Source organism: Dreissena polymorpha, chromosome 10 (assembly GCF_020536995.1).
Source record: "Dreissena polymorpha isolate Duluth1 chromosome 10, UMN_Dpol_1.0, whole genome shotgun sequence".
Lineage (NCBI taxonomy): Eukaryota > Metazoa > Mollusca > Bivalvia > Myida > Dreissenidae > Dreissena > Dreissena polymorpha.
Genome location: NC_068364.1, coordinates 14,523,660 through 14,537,909, shown reverse-complemented (window position 1 = coordinate 14,537,909; position 14,250 = coordinate 14,523,660). Strand labels below are relative to the sequence as shown.

Here is a 14,250-nt window from a genome sequence, read left to right as displayed (position 1 = left end):
ACAAAAATTAACATACACCCACGTCTCTTGACGCTACGTTTTATTTGAAAATTTGTGCAAGATGGGCGGGCGGCTTTCCGCTCCCTAACTCGTACAGTGTTAATATAATCTTCACAAAACTTAATGAAAATGTTTGTTGATATCAAATGGAGGCCAAAGTCGACAACCAGCCAATATGCACCATGCACTTAACAGTAATTGCCGTTTGTTGATACTTTTTTTGTTCGCAAAATTCGACAATTTCGCTCTTTTAGTACCGTTTTCATCAAATCTATAACACCTTTTTTAGAAGATTTGTTCACAGTGATTTCATGTCAAGTACTCGCAGAAGGCACTACAGTGTTATTGCACTTTGTTGATATAAACAATATGCCAATAGCCGTTTCCGCTTTTTATTCGTATGTTGTTTGAACTTACATTTCAACTAGTTTTCACCAAACTTGTCATTTACGTTTGTCGCCATAAAATAGAAGACATGTTCGATTACATACTTACAATATTCCATTCCATGTTGTCCATTTTGTATGGCAGGTGTATAGATGTGGCCATGGCCTTGTTACACTTTTTCGTCATAAATTTCAAATGATTTGCATATGTTAGGACTTGCTTGTAGTTGTTTTGCATGTCGAGCTATTGACTCAGCGAATTAAATCAAGACAGTAATACAATCTCGGGTATCCGTTAAAAAAACGGTATACCCAGCACGCATGTTTATTTTACTTATCGACATGTATCGCGTAGTAAAGAAAGTTATTTAATAAGAGGACTTGAACGCACTGTATAGACCAGTGCGCATGTTATCGACCGAAAAATGGTATGCTGCCTCTATTATTGCGTAATCTTATCGGATACAACGTAAATTTTAAGGATTTGCTGAAAAGTCATAAGTACAAAGTTGCAATATTTATGTATTCAATAAATAATTTATATTCACATTACAAAAAACATATACGCATTTTAAGCATGGTCTTTCAAGAAGGTAATCTGTAAAACGGTAAACGGAAATACACAGTAGTTATTACTATTTTCTTCCCCATATACAGTTCACTTTAGTGGTAAACTCAAGTTAAAATTTGAAAACAAATTGGAGATACACGGTTACCAATACATAACTAACTACACGTTTTAAATCGTATACAACTGGACAATGAAGAATATAATTACGATTTAAGTTGTATATGCAACAACTTTATAAACCTTAACCTTTTGGTTGTGTTCACTTAACGTATTATTAATGCTCTCGGGAAGAGTTTTGGCATGCATTTCATTAGATTGTAATTATAGATTTGGAAATCGAAACTCCTCATACTGGCTCAAGAATTAGTTAATCAAGTTTGATTATTAATCATTTACATTTTGGCATAAATATGGATGAAATGTATAAGGCGGTGGTGGCTGTATATCCTTGCTGGGGAAGTATCAATAGCATCGTTCCTTGCCCTGGACAGATAAATGTTGAGGATATTTGTTCATGTCAGTGTAAGGTCGTTTGTTATTTCACGAGTGATCATAGAAAATATTATTTTTCCCTTTCGCTGAAAAGTTACCCTTTCTCCCGTGGCGTGCCTCTGACCTCAATACATTTCAATACACAAAATGACGTCATTAGTGTTTGTTATACCAGCGAAATTCTCCGGTTAAACTCTTTTACAATGTGAATAAGCGGTGAAAAAAGCATGAAATAAAACGAAAATTTGTTGGATTCGGTGGAATGTCGATTTTAACAAGCAAGTACTTGTTCAGTGGGTCAAACAAGGGAAGTAAATCTTGATATGAATATCTAAAAATAGAAAAAGTAGTTCCGAAAATTTGTTATTTTCACCGGTGAAAATACTTGTTTATTTTTCCTGCTGTTATTTCACTGCAGAAATGTCATATTTTATCATAAGGTATAAAAGAAAATACTAATCTATAACAAAAAGATATACGGCGTTGATGTTAATTGGTTTTTGTTGTTGAAAACGATTGTCAAATAAATGCAAAAGTTATTATTAATGGCTCTACTATTGTTAGCCTCTTACATTCACATGCATTTAAATGGAGACTAACGTAGTTTACAATCTTATCGGAGAACTAACTTCGAGAATGAAAACGTCCAACGAAGTTCAATATATGTGAAAACAAAATTGGAAACAAACAAACATGATATCTGTCACTCTGTTGATCACTCCAGATATCAATAACAAATTGGTTCATAAAAATTGGATATACAAATATGTCGCTTTGTTACTTTTTTCAAATAAGAATTTTAATTTGCAAATGCACATTTTACATTTAATACGTTTCTTTTCATATCTTCATGAGCACATTTCAATCTTGCAGTAAAATAAATTAGGCTCAGGAGTTTATATGTTGACAATATCACTGTTTGTTATTGTAAGCACAAGGCCGATACCGACACGTTCACTCGTATAGGTTGCAGAAATGAACAAAGATAGTCAACACGTTTGTTTTACATAATTTAACACCTTATGAAGACAAGACAGAACTTTTTCTATTTTGAATATATATGAGCCGTGATCTGTGTAAAGGGGGTTTAATGCATGTGCGTAAAGTGTCGTCCCAGATAAGTCTGTGCAGTCCGCAATCAGGGACGACACTTTCCGCCTAAACTTGATTTTTGCTATGAAGCGACTTTCTTTAAACAGAAAATATCATAAAAGCGGAAAGTGTCGTCCCTGATTCGCCTGGGCGCACTACACAGGCTTATCTGGACGACACTTTACGCACATGCATTTAACCCCTTTTTCACAGAGCACGGCCAATATATTTTAGGTATTTTTAAGCGATGCGATTATTCTAGTTATTCGTTTGGGCCAACTGGCTGGACATTTCTGCAACATTTTTTGGATCTCGATATATGTTATTTTAGGTGATAACCTGTGTCAGAAAGCTACGCTGATAATGTTTATTTACAGATCTTTGATTAAACAAATATTAAAGTGAAATACACATGTTAACTATGAATTTTAAACCCCAGAAGACACCGACTTAGCGAAAACATATCCCTATACTTATAGCTTACTATCGATTGAAGCATGTTATACCAAACATAGAGAATTTCAATCTGTCACAATGCATCGACAGATAAATCGATAGTTTAAACCTCTGTCGACATTTATTTTAAGTAAGGCAGGTCAAAGCTCTATAAATAAACATATATGAATATTTGTTTATAGATCTTGGAGCAGGTAAATGCAGCTTTCAACGTAAATATAAAAATATAAAATGAACAAATTTGCCATGAATGTAGAATCATAAGATAATGCATATTTCCGGAATACGATAGCTTATTTTTTGCGTAAAACTTGATGCCTGTACAGCGATATCGTTATTGTTAAGTGGTAGACAAGCACACAGATGAGTGTTAACCAGAACATTGTAGGATTCAGAATTGCCTACCTATATAAATATCGGAAATAACAAATATTAGTAGAGGTAGGAAGAACGCAAAAAACCCGTACCACTGAGTCACTGGCCTCGTTATTGCCAGACATTGTCACACAATGAAAAACACGTTATCGTGTAACGCACGGTTGATAAAAACCAATTTCATTTGCGACTGAGGGGCAACCTCAATACGCGTCTCTTACCTTACCTTTTTTGTTTTCTTATTAAAAATAAGCGCCGTCACTGTTTGTGCCTAATTTCCTTAAAGTATTGTTATGACCCACGTGAGATGTTGACGTTCAAAATTTCGTAAAACAGTCAAAGTTTATTCATTTACTGAAATCATATCTTTTGACGATTTAAAAACCTGAAAATTATAAATCGTTGCAACACGAAACGATTGCATATGTGGAGAGTTCTGTTGTTGTCGTTATATTTTGTGAAACTACGAGGATTGCTTATATAAAGTATAAAATACACCCAAGATTGTGTGAGTACGGATGGCCGAGTGGTCTAAGTAGTAAGTGGTAGACTTTTACTCCAAGACTACATGGGTCAGTGGTTCGAGCCCTGTTGAATGGTACTTTTTTGTCCTTTTTTAAATCTTATTCTTAGTGATCGGACCGTTCGCCCGTCCGTCTGTCCGTCCGTCCGTCCTTCCGTCACACTTTGCGTTTAGGTTTCGTGTTTAGGTCTCGAAAAATGCTCATAACTTCTATGTCCCTTCACATAGCAACTTGATATTTGGCATGCATGTGTATCTCATGGAGCTGCACATTTTGAGTGATGAAAGGTCAAGGTCATCCTTCAAGGTCAAAGGTAAAAAGATGCATCAAAGCGTCGCAGTAGGGGGCATTGTGTTTCTGACAAACACATCTCTTGTTTACTGGAGCTTTTAGATCATATGTTTACATTTATCTATATAAAGCATTTAATGACAACCTTCAATACAACTATGACGACAACAGTATAACCACTAGTACAAGTAATTAAATGTTCAGTACAGTATGTGCAAACATCAGGAAAGCGGTCTGTGTACTACTATGACGCCGTGGCCTTAATTGTGTCGAAAGTCGTCGATTATCAATACGGTATATCATTTTATATTTAACTCGGGTCATAAAATATTACATTATATATTACAGCTAAAATTGCCGGTATGGTTCTCGAAGGAACGTATGCTTTTTCAACTCTGAATGACAGAAATTCATGTGTTAAAAAATCCCAAATAGTTTTATTGCACGAAAGGCCTGCTTAATCTGTATTTGTTACAAACTCATACGAAGTTTACAAATGTTTGGTGACCTATTCTAAAATATACTTTTCAAATAAGTACCGTACATAACAACAATCCACGGATGATTTATTTTATAACCAACTGTGATAGATTGGGTCCTGTGACGTTCTAGAGGCACCATGGCCGCTGTGGCAGAAACATGTCTGATTGTAGCGTTGAATTGATCTAGAAAAACTGCATGCGAGGCGGTGTCGCTGTTAATTGTCGCATCAACTGTCGCTGCTTTGGCAGGTGTTGCTGCTGTAGTGCTGGACTATTAAGGCATGAATTTTAGAAATAATTTTATATTTCTCTTGACAAAAAATACATCAAATAATATATATACACACATAGTGATTAAAACTGCTGTCTCATAATTATCATACGTCTGTGAAAATTTGAAACATCCATTTCCATAACAGTCAGAACATAATCACTTTATTAATACATCATCGACTTACCGTTCATACATGTTTCTGTTTAGTTGACAAATTTAATGTACATAGTTGCAAAACTTTCTGGTAATATAAGCAATACTTCAATTTAAAGTGTTAAGCCATCACTCAACTAATTAAACAAGAGGACCATGATAGCCCTCAAACGCTAACCTTAGATAACCGACACCAATTTTTGAAGACATGACCTGATACAAGGCACGAACTTAGAAAGAAAAAAATAGGATAGACCTATGTTAAAAGGACACGTGCCAATAAGAAAAGGATCCCCCATTTTAATTTTGTGACAAAAACCTTATTACAGCAATATTTGAACGCGACAGTAAAGACAAATATCGAGTATCGCTTCGTGTGTCTAGTGTCGCGGTCTGAAATTAGACCGCGATACACGAGATTCGGATAATATGGGCGATATTTGAAAAATAAAACATCGTGCGTCGCCGCGACTGTCAATAAAAAGATCAAGTATCGCTTCGTGTGTCTAGTGTCGCCCTTTAAACGCGACACTTGACACACGAAGCGATACTTGATCTTTTTCTTGACAGTCGCGGCGATACTTGATCTTTTTCTTGACAGTCGCGGCGACGCACGATATATTTAACACGATATATCGCCTTTTTGGCTACCTTCACAAGGGCGATATATCGTGTAAAATATATCGTGCGTCGCTGCGACTGTCAAGAAAAAGATCAAGTATCGCCGCGACTGTCAAGAAAAAAAAGAGCAAGTATCGCCGCGACTGTCAAGAAAGATGATCAAGTATCGCTTATTGTGTCTAGCGTCGCCCTTGATGAAAGAAGTGCGAGATTATAGGTGGCACTATTCGGATTCCGTAGTTAAGTGTATGCAAGCTATCGCCTTTAAGCTGAGGTTATTTGCATGAAAGGGAGAACGGTCCCATTACGAAGCTTTGTAGTAGTACGCCATGTTACTAGTATTGTCCTTCTGTTCCTAATTCAATCCAAATGTCATGACAACCGAGACCAAAGATTGGTTTTAGTTTTAAAAAAAACGAACGGCATACGCCTGCATATGAATCATAACGAATGATATTTACGATATGCTTACCAGCGCATCACAAAGCATCTTAATATGTTGCTAATACTCAAGTACCTAAGTAGTCTTAGGAAGAAATGTGAAATCTCAGATATGCAAGATATAAAAGAAAATGCTTATTTCAAGATAAGTTATTCTTTCTTTGAAATAGAAGACACACAACTCCGCAGATGTTGCAGTATATAACTGCTACGGCACACCTAGAAGTGTTCTAGCAACATTTTTACATCCACCTGTTTGTCAGCTAACGGCTGCGGTTGACAAGAGCATTGCATCGGGACACGACCATGGCTGCATCACTAGACCAAAGTAGCATTTTATGATTAGCTCATGGTTGAGCTCTGTGGAGAAGATCATGAAACTATCAAGAAATTATTGAAAAGGTCAGCTGAGATATATGATGAAATATTCGAGAGAGCCCTTCATCGCCTATGGGAGCAACACATCTTGTACAGGGAGCCATTCGATATAGGCCTCTAGTTACCTGCCACTCTTTGCTTCTTGGTTTCTGGTGCAAGAACGAATAAAGAACTCTGTTATACAATGAGTGAGAAGCATGTTGATGAGGTGAATTTAAAAATCGTACCGACTGTTTTCTAAAGAGGTGCGACGGTTCTATTACGTTACTGCCTGAAAGCTCTGGCTCATAATATTATAATAACCATGCTTCTTTAATCAGTTTCCTACTGGCTATTGTCGACACTAACTAAACTTTTGTGTAAATTGAACTGGTAAGTGAGTGTAAGTACCTGTGTATTTCACTTCATTTTTTATGTCATGCATAAACATATTGAAATGTATGTCTATGTATTGCGATACGTATTAACTATTCAATATCAATTAGGATATATTTCACATAGAGCTATACTGCATCGCACTACCTGAAGAGTTTGTTTCTATTGTTTAACGTAACAATTGGTTATGTATTCATACTTATTTCGTCCAATGTACCCATCAGGATGTTGTGAGTCTCCCATAGACGTCCGAAGATATGAGTCATCTTATTGATATCTGGCTCGGAACAATAGTGTCCATTTTTACCAAAATGTGATAGATGATGCGGATCATCTCATAGAACATGGCTTAAATGTTTAGCTTAAGATGATATTTAGAGTTTTCACTCAGCTGAGTATTGACAATTAGGTCAGCTCAATAACAATCTATAATCTCAGCTATAAGGTTATTCACTTATTCGTGTGTGTTGTCTGATCTATTTTTGTCATTTGTGATTGCATCTAAAAAGAAAGAAATGCATTCATGAATATAATATTGATTAAATAGGTTTTGCAATCTATTAACTAATCATAAATTCATTATACTTAATATGAGTATGATTATTATTGTTACTTTTACTAGAGACACTTTTAATATTAGGCTCATCATCATGGAGCCATCCAAGGGAAACTTTTCAAACCACAAAGCTTGGAATGGACGTTATATCGGATTCGTCTTTTAGGAAAACAGACATGTCCTGGTTGAACAGGAATAATCATTGTCAGCATTAAAAATACGCATAAATCAATAAACATTGCCAATCAAATTATAAATGAAAACACTTTATGATCACACCAGTTTAAGTTAAATATTATTTGACATGTCAACATTCCACTTGTTGCGACAAACAATTGGGATTAAAGAAACAAAAAATGTTATCAAATTTTATCAAAACACCGACACTGCATTCTCAATATACGACCATATAATGATAAATGGGATGAGAGTTGATCAAATGCCAATCTTTATGACACATACACATGCAGCTTTCAACACATAGGGACGCATCGAGAGTCGGTATTCGACGAATATACTTTGTACGAGCACGATGAATATTGTGCGTTTTGTAAATACGAATAGCCCAAATATTGGATTGGGCGGCGACTGACATCCCTGCCGCCCAGTTAAGTACACTATTGTCTACCCACCCCCCTTCCGACTCAATTTTTCATAATGTGGAGCAAATTAAAATTAATTTGTTTGAAATGAGGCATTAATTCGACCTGATCTGATAGCGTCCTGATGGAGGGGGGAAACTATTCCGGAATGCTGTTGACGATCTTCGGCAGAATGCAAAAAAGAGCTTAAGTTCGCATATATGCGCTTTGAAAATCTTTTGGAAAGAACAAACTTTTCTTGCGCGAGTCACGTATAACATACTTACCGTTCGTCACATTTTTTTTTCGGTCAGTTTGCGCCATATTTACAAATTTTATCAATTCTCCATATTGCGTTCAATGGATTTACCTATTTGCTAAACACGATAAGCTTGATAAGTTGAAAAGTTTCGAGAATCCACCTGATATTTATGCTTACTTTTTAAACTGAACTTGTTTAAAAAGAAATATAAGGGCTCGATACAATGTCTAGACAGACGTGGAAAAAAGGTGGGACCAAGTTTAATCCCAAATACGCCCGAAAGAGGAAAAGACGAGGTAAAGGCAATAAGATGGGTCGGAAATGGAGTATGGCAATGTGAACAAAACACCTGCTACTGCTTATACTGCTCGAGATAACACATATTCAAGACTCTACATACATGTTTGTCATTTGAAGCAGAGACAATAGCGTAAGGATGACCAAACACAACACATATTTGTGTTCTAGATGGTGCCGATGGCAGGGAACTTACAGTAGACCTGGGAAAGAAACTGCAGTATCCCGACATCGTCCATACCAACCTGCACCCAGATGTTGGCTTCAGCTCAAAGAAACTCAAGACGTCAGTGACAATCAAGCTCAATTCCCTTTTGAAAGTGCGGCGTTTTCGGGCTAATGAGAGGAAACGGCTGAAGTTGGCAGACCTTGTTGCAGATGCCATAAGCTGGTTGATATGTCCGAAACGAGCAAGTTGAGATGAGATCCCGATGTTTCTAGCCACATTGATATGGAAGATGCTGACAGATTTTGGAAAGAATGGTTCATGTAGAAAACATGCATCGAAAACAAGCACACAAATACTGCTTAAAGGAGATAAATTTGGCTGTGGTTAAATTGGAGCGACCTGACCTGTCAGCCTACCAGTTGATGACGTTTGCTGGATGTATTAAATCTGTGTTGTGAATCTATAATATTTCGAATACTCTTACTTAATTCTAATAGCAAGACAAATACAATATTACCCCCCCCCCCCCCGGAATCAAACTTTGGTAGCAGAATATAACGAAGTTATCGATGAAAGCGATACAAACGAATAATCATTTTACCGTTTTAAGATTGATCGTTATCTGTAAACGAAGCAATGTTTATTTGAAGTCAGGATAATTATTTCAATTGTTTGAACTTCATGGTCTCTCACCATGCCGTAAGCGTTTTCGCTGCGTCTATACTGCGATCTCTGGGCGTTCACGTGCCGATCATCGGCGACGTCATGGCTTGCACACTGTGGTTTTTATGTTTTTTTCTACGACTATACTGATATCTTGGCATTTGCATTACAACTTAATAATGATCAAGAGCTCAGCAAACTCATAATACAAACCCCCAAAACGTACTGATGTGCATTAGGGTCGCCGCAGAAGCTCCGTGCGTCTGTGAACTTAATTCCTGCGTTTCCACGGCGATTCTAGAGCGATTATTCTAGGTCCCTTTTGGCGTTTCTATCGCGTTCCTGTTGCGATTATTGCGTACTCGGGGTGAGCAATGGCATTCTAGCAGTAAGAACGCCGACAATATGCTTTGAGTTTAACCATGTTTAAAGGGGTCGCCGTAACGTCGCCCTCTTTGCTATTTAATGATCATAATTATTGCGGGAGCAATTTGTATGAGTATCGATATTTTTACAATCGTTTCTATATAGTTTTGTTTTGATGTTCGTGTATGCCATTATGCAATTAGTTTTTACCCAAAATACAGTCATCATCCGATAATCTTAAAATTACTCCTGACATTTTAAAAGTAAATATGTGCGGGAAAGTGCGGCATGTGCTGCTAGAACTATCTATAACCAGGCGAATTGATGTTACCCAGGCACACAATACTTTAAACAATAACAGTTTGTGGTACCCTAAATATTACATTTGAACACTCGTATAGTACGTGTCGTTCAAGTTGTATCACATCTTCACATTGATTACTTATGACAAGCAAATAGCCAATCTCTTGCACGACGGTTACATGTGAGAGCAAGGAACGACAACTCTGCGTGGAGATTGGAAATAATAGCCTTGGTGTTGTGTAGCCATTCTGTTTGACATCGATACTTTTATTCGTAAACACACATTTTCAAGATGGCAGACAAAATGTCAGGTACGACCATGTGTTTGTAGTCAATACACGTTTATGTTTTTGCCTTTTATAAAATGTTTTAAAGAGACATTTTTACTTAACGTTTTTATATTCTAACATTATTTGTTTTTTGTTTGTGTCTGAAGTAGTTTTATATTTGGTGTCAGATAAGACGATTATATTTTTTAAAATTTGGAAACATTTCATTTTCCTCCGAACTTATTATCATTCTTTTCCATAGTAATTACAATTTTCTCATAAAAGTTAGGTTAAATATGATAACATTAGCTTACGAGCTAATGCTTAATTGATAAACATGTAGCCTGCAACACGGTATTCTTAGGGAATGTCTAAGCACCATGTTTATATATCCTCCAGGCTCCAGTTCCTGTATCAAGTGGTGAAAGAAATAAGTACAAAGAATCTGAAGTAATTCAAACTAGAAATGGCGCGGCAGAGGCCGACGCGTATCCCCACGCCGCATGTTTGACCCAAGGGCGCCCCAGGGTTGATCATGGGGCCATGCATAGTTGAGATTGACTGTATTGTCATAAGAGAAGTTCAGTATCAATTAGAAGTGAATGGGTGTAAAAATAAAGAAGTTATAGTAAAAGGCAATTTTGGGAGGGTGTGGCCTATGTGGGCGGGGTGCCCCAGGGTTGGTAATGGGGCCATGCATAGTTGAGATTGACCGTATTGTCATAAGAGAGGTTCAGTATCAATTTGAAGTGAATCAGTGTATTAATGAAGAAATTATAGTAAAAGGCAATTTTGGGCGGGTGTGGTCTATGTGGGCGTGGCGCCCCAGGGTTGGCAACGGGGCCATGCATAGTTGAGTTTGACCGTTTTGTCATAAGAGAGGTTCAGTATCAATTTGAAGTGAATCAGTGTAGAAATGAAGAAGTTAATGTAAAATAACCTAAATTTTTTTTATAGTAAATGGATTTTTTTGGTGGGTGTGGCCTATTAGGGCGGGCGCCCCAGGGTTGGGATTGGGGCCATGCATAGTTGAGATTGACCCTAATGTCATAACAAAAGTTCAGTATCAATTTGAAGTGAATCCGTGTAGAAATGAAAAAATTATAGTAAATGGAAATTTTTGGTGGGTGTGGCCTATGTGGGCGGGGCGCCCCAGGGTTGGGAATGGGGCCATGCATGGTTGAGATTGACCGTATTGTCATAGGTGAGGTCCAGTATCAATTTGAAGTCAATCGGTGTAGAAATAAAGAAGTAAATGTAAAATAACCTAAAAAAATGAGTGATAATTTCTGACGCGGCCCCACCCCAACCCCTATAACTTTTGACCCAGGGGTCAGATCAAAATTCCAAATAGTGCACCGTCGCACATATGCTCATAGCTACCATGTGTGTAAATTTCAAGGTTCTAGTGCTTTTAGTGTAGGAGGAGATAGTGGCCAGGACGGACGGACAGACGGACGGACAGACGGACGGACGGACGGCGGAGATCACCACAATATCCCCACCTTTTTTTCAAAAAGCGTGGGGATAACAATGCAGCAATAAACAATTTACCTTTGAAGATTTATTCATTTCCCGAAAAAATCCCTGTCAAATATGTTTATTTACAGCGTGTTTAACTATGCAAGACACTTAGTTGTAATAATCCAACTCCCAGCTATTGACCCTCCAGGTCGCTGGGAGTCGCAACTGGTAACAAGTTATTTCATAGAAACGTGCCGCCCAGATTCCGGGTGGCACTTTAATCGGTAATATTAGCAACATAAACTATTTTCTGGCATAAACTATTTTCTGGCATCGATAAACACTAAAAGATCTCATTTATATCACTAATGCTCACATTAAAACAACTCACATGATATGGTGTGCTCGCATAGTAATGATATTAATCCAAAGTTTCAAACACGTCAATGGTTAATGAAAATGTGTAAGTTTTTGCAATGGAAAACGCCAAGTGTTCCGAATTTGAAAATAAACATGTACTCCGTCAACTTTCTCCGGAATCATCTACGAGAAAGATCTCGTGTCTAATCAACCAATGTATTACATCAACTTTCTCCGGAACCGCAATAAGATAGATCAAATCATTAATTCAAAATTTCGGCTTTCGGTTTGATAACAGTTTTTAGCTTGACTATTAAATATGAAATGTATATAGTGGAGCTATCCTACTCACCCCAGCGTGAGCGTGCAAATGTAAAAGTGTACGTACAGTACACTCCACCTGTTTCCCCCAAAAAGGCGCTTACGCAGCGTTATTTTCCTGCTAGCGAGTGTTAACGCAGAGTTTGACAGCGAGGTAAAACGCGGCTCCGCCATGTTCGCTAATACCGGCGGCGTGTATTACTTTAGCCTAGTCAGTAAATGCAGACAATTTCCGTTCTTATCAGCAACCGCCGCGCAACACCGCGTTAGCAGTGTGCTACTGGGCATGCCAAAAAAATAAAATCATTGTTATTAAAAATTGTTTAAATACTGTGGCTTATAAAAATAAAGATAATTGTATAAACAATTCATATATGTTTTTATTCACAGGTACGTCGACAATATGAATGAATACACGACATGTAAAGCGTTTTGACAAATTAATATTTAATTCATAACACATATAACACCAGAATAAATGTTCCGTTTAAATTCCAGATAAGAATAATTGTTTGTAATCCGAAACACGCTTCCGATTTTTAATGTTAACACGACGTTTACAAGTGCTTCCAATATACAGTCATCATGTATATTTCCCGACAAAAGCGCGCGAAAATTATGCTGCAATGTACAAGTTCATGGTTTATGCGTGGAAAGTGTGGAAAGCGTGCGTGTATTTCAAACTTTGTAGTGCAGAGAACACTGAATTCTGTTGATTTCGTTTAAAAGTTTTTTAGTATTTTTTAACACAATTATATCGCAAATAATTATATATTTCCTCCAAATTAATTTCAATTCAAATATCTTTATCGTTACGGTATTTTAGTAAAGTAATTATTGAAACAGTTATTGTACTGTATACTGATTAAAGAGAACATCTGGACGGAACTGGATAAAGTGTTTGGCGTTATGAAAACACGCAAAGCTTGTCTACTGACTTGAGACTTTTAATAGGGTCCTCGGTCATTTGTTTACATGTTCAGTATAGAAAAAACACCTGCTAACATGAACACCTTGCATTAAATTATCAAAATAAAAACAATGTTGCAAACTGTGATTATATTAATTGGTATCAGTTTAAAGACGGCGTTTTGTTTGTCGTAAATCAACGAGTTTTCTATACAACTACTTCTACAACCACGTGGGGTTCGATCTATCTTGGTTGTTTTTTTTAATTGTATATAATATATATATATATAAATAAATATATATGTACTTGTTATATATGTAATTTTATATGAAAATCGGGAAGTCAAACAAAGTTAAATTGATCGTTATCTCGTAAAACACGGAGTTTCCTCGCATTGCCAACGCCGAGGGCCTCCGGCTTATCGATTTTACCGATCGTTCAATGCGGCGTCCAAAATCATGCAAACGCTGCGTATCACGAAATTTTCTTAATCTCCGCGGCGTTACTGCACGCAGCGTATGGAGGGAAATTGGGGAAAACGCGTGGAGTGTACTGTACCACCCCAAATATTTCCTATTTCCCTTGACATATTGCTTTAAAATTTTGCATACTTCTTTACCAACATGACCCCAACCTATAAACAAGAGCAGACAACTGTATCAAGCATTTTGTAAGAATTATTGCCCTTTTTTCACTTAGCATATGCATTTTATTGATAAATTTATGTTTAAGTTTGCATACCACCTCAAATATTTACTATCCTCTGTTCATTTCATGTATTTACTTACCCAACTCAAGCCCGTCTAAAGGCGGAGCGT

At 37.0% G+C, this 14,250-nt stretch overlaps 1 protein-coding gene across 1 annotated transcript in view; it reads left to right on the top strand.

Moving 5' to 3' along the window:
• Positions 1-10,349: 10,349 nt before the first annotated feature.
• LOC127848128 (uncharacterized) overlaps positions 10,350-14,250 on the top strand; it is a 30,251-nt gene continuing 26,350 nt past the window's right edge. The window contains exon 1 of the mRNA XM_052380425.1: positions 10,350-10,419. Within this exon, the coding sequence (XP_052236385.1) occupies positions 10,401-10,419 (19 nt within the window). The 5' untranslated portion in view covers positions 10,350-10,400. The remainder of the gene's footprint in view (positions 10,420-14,250) is intronic.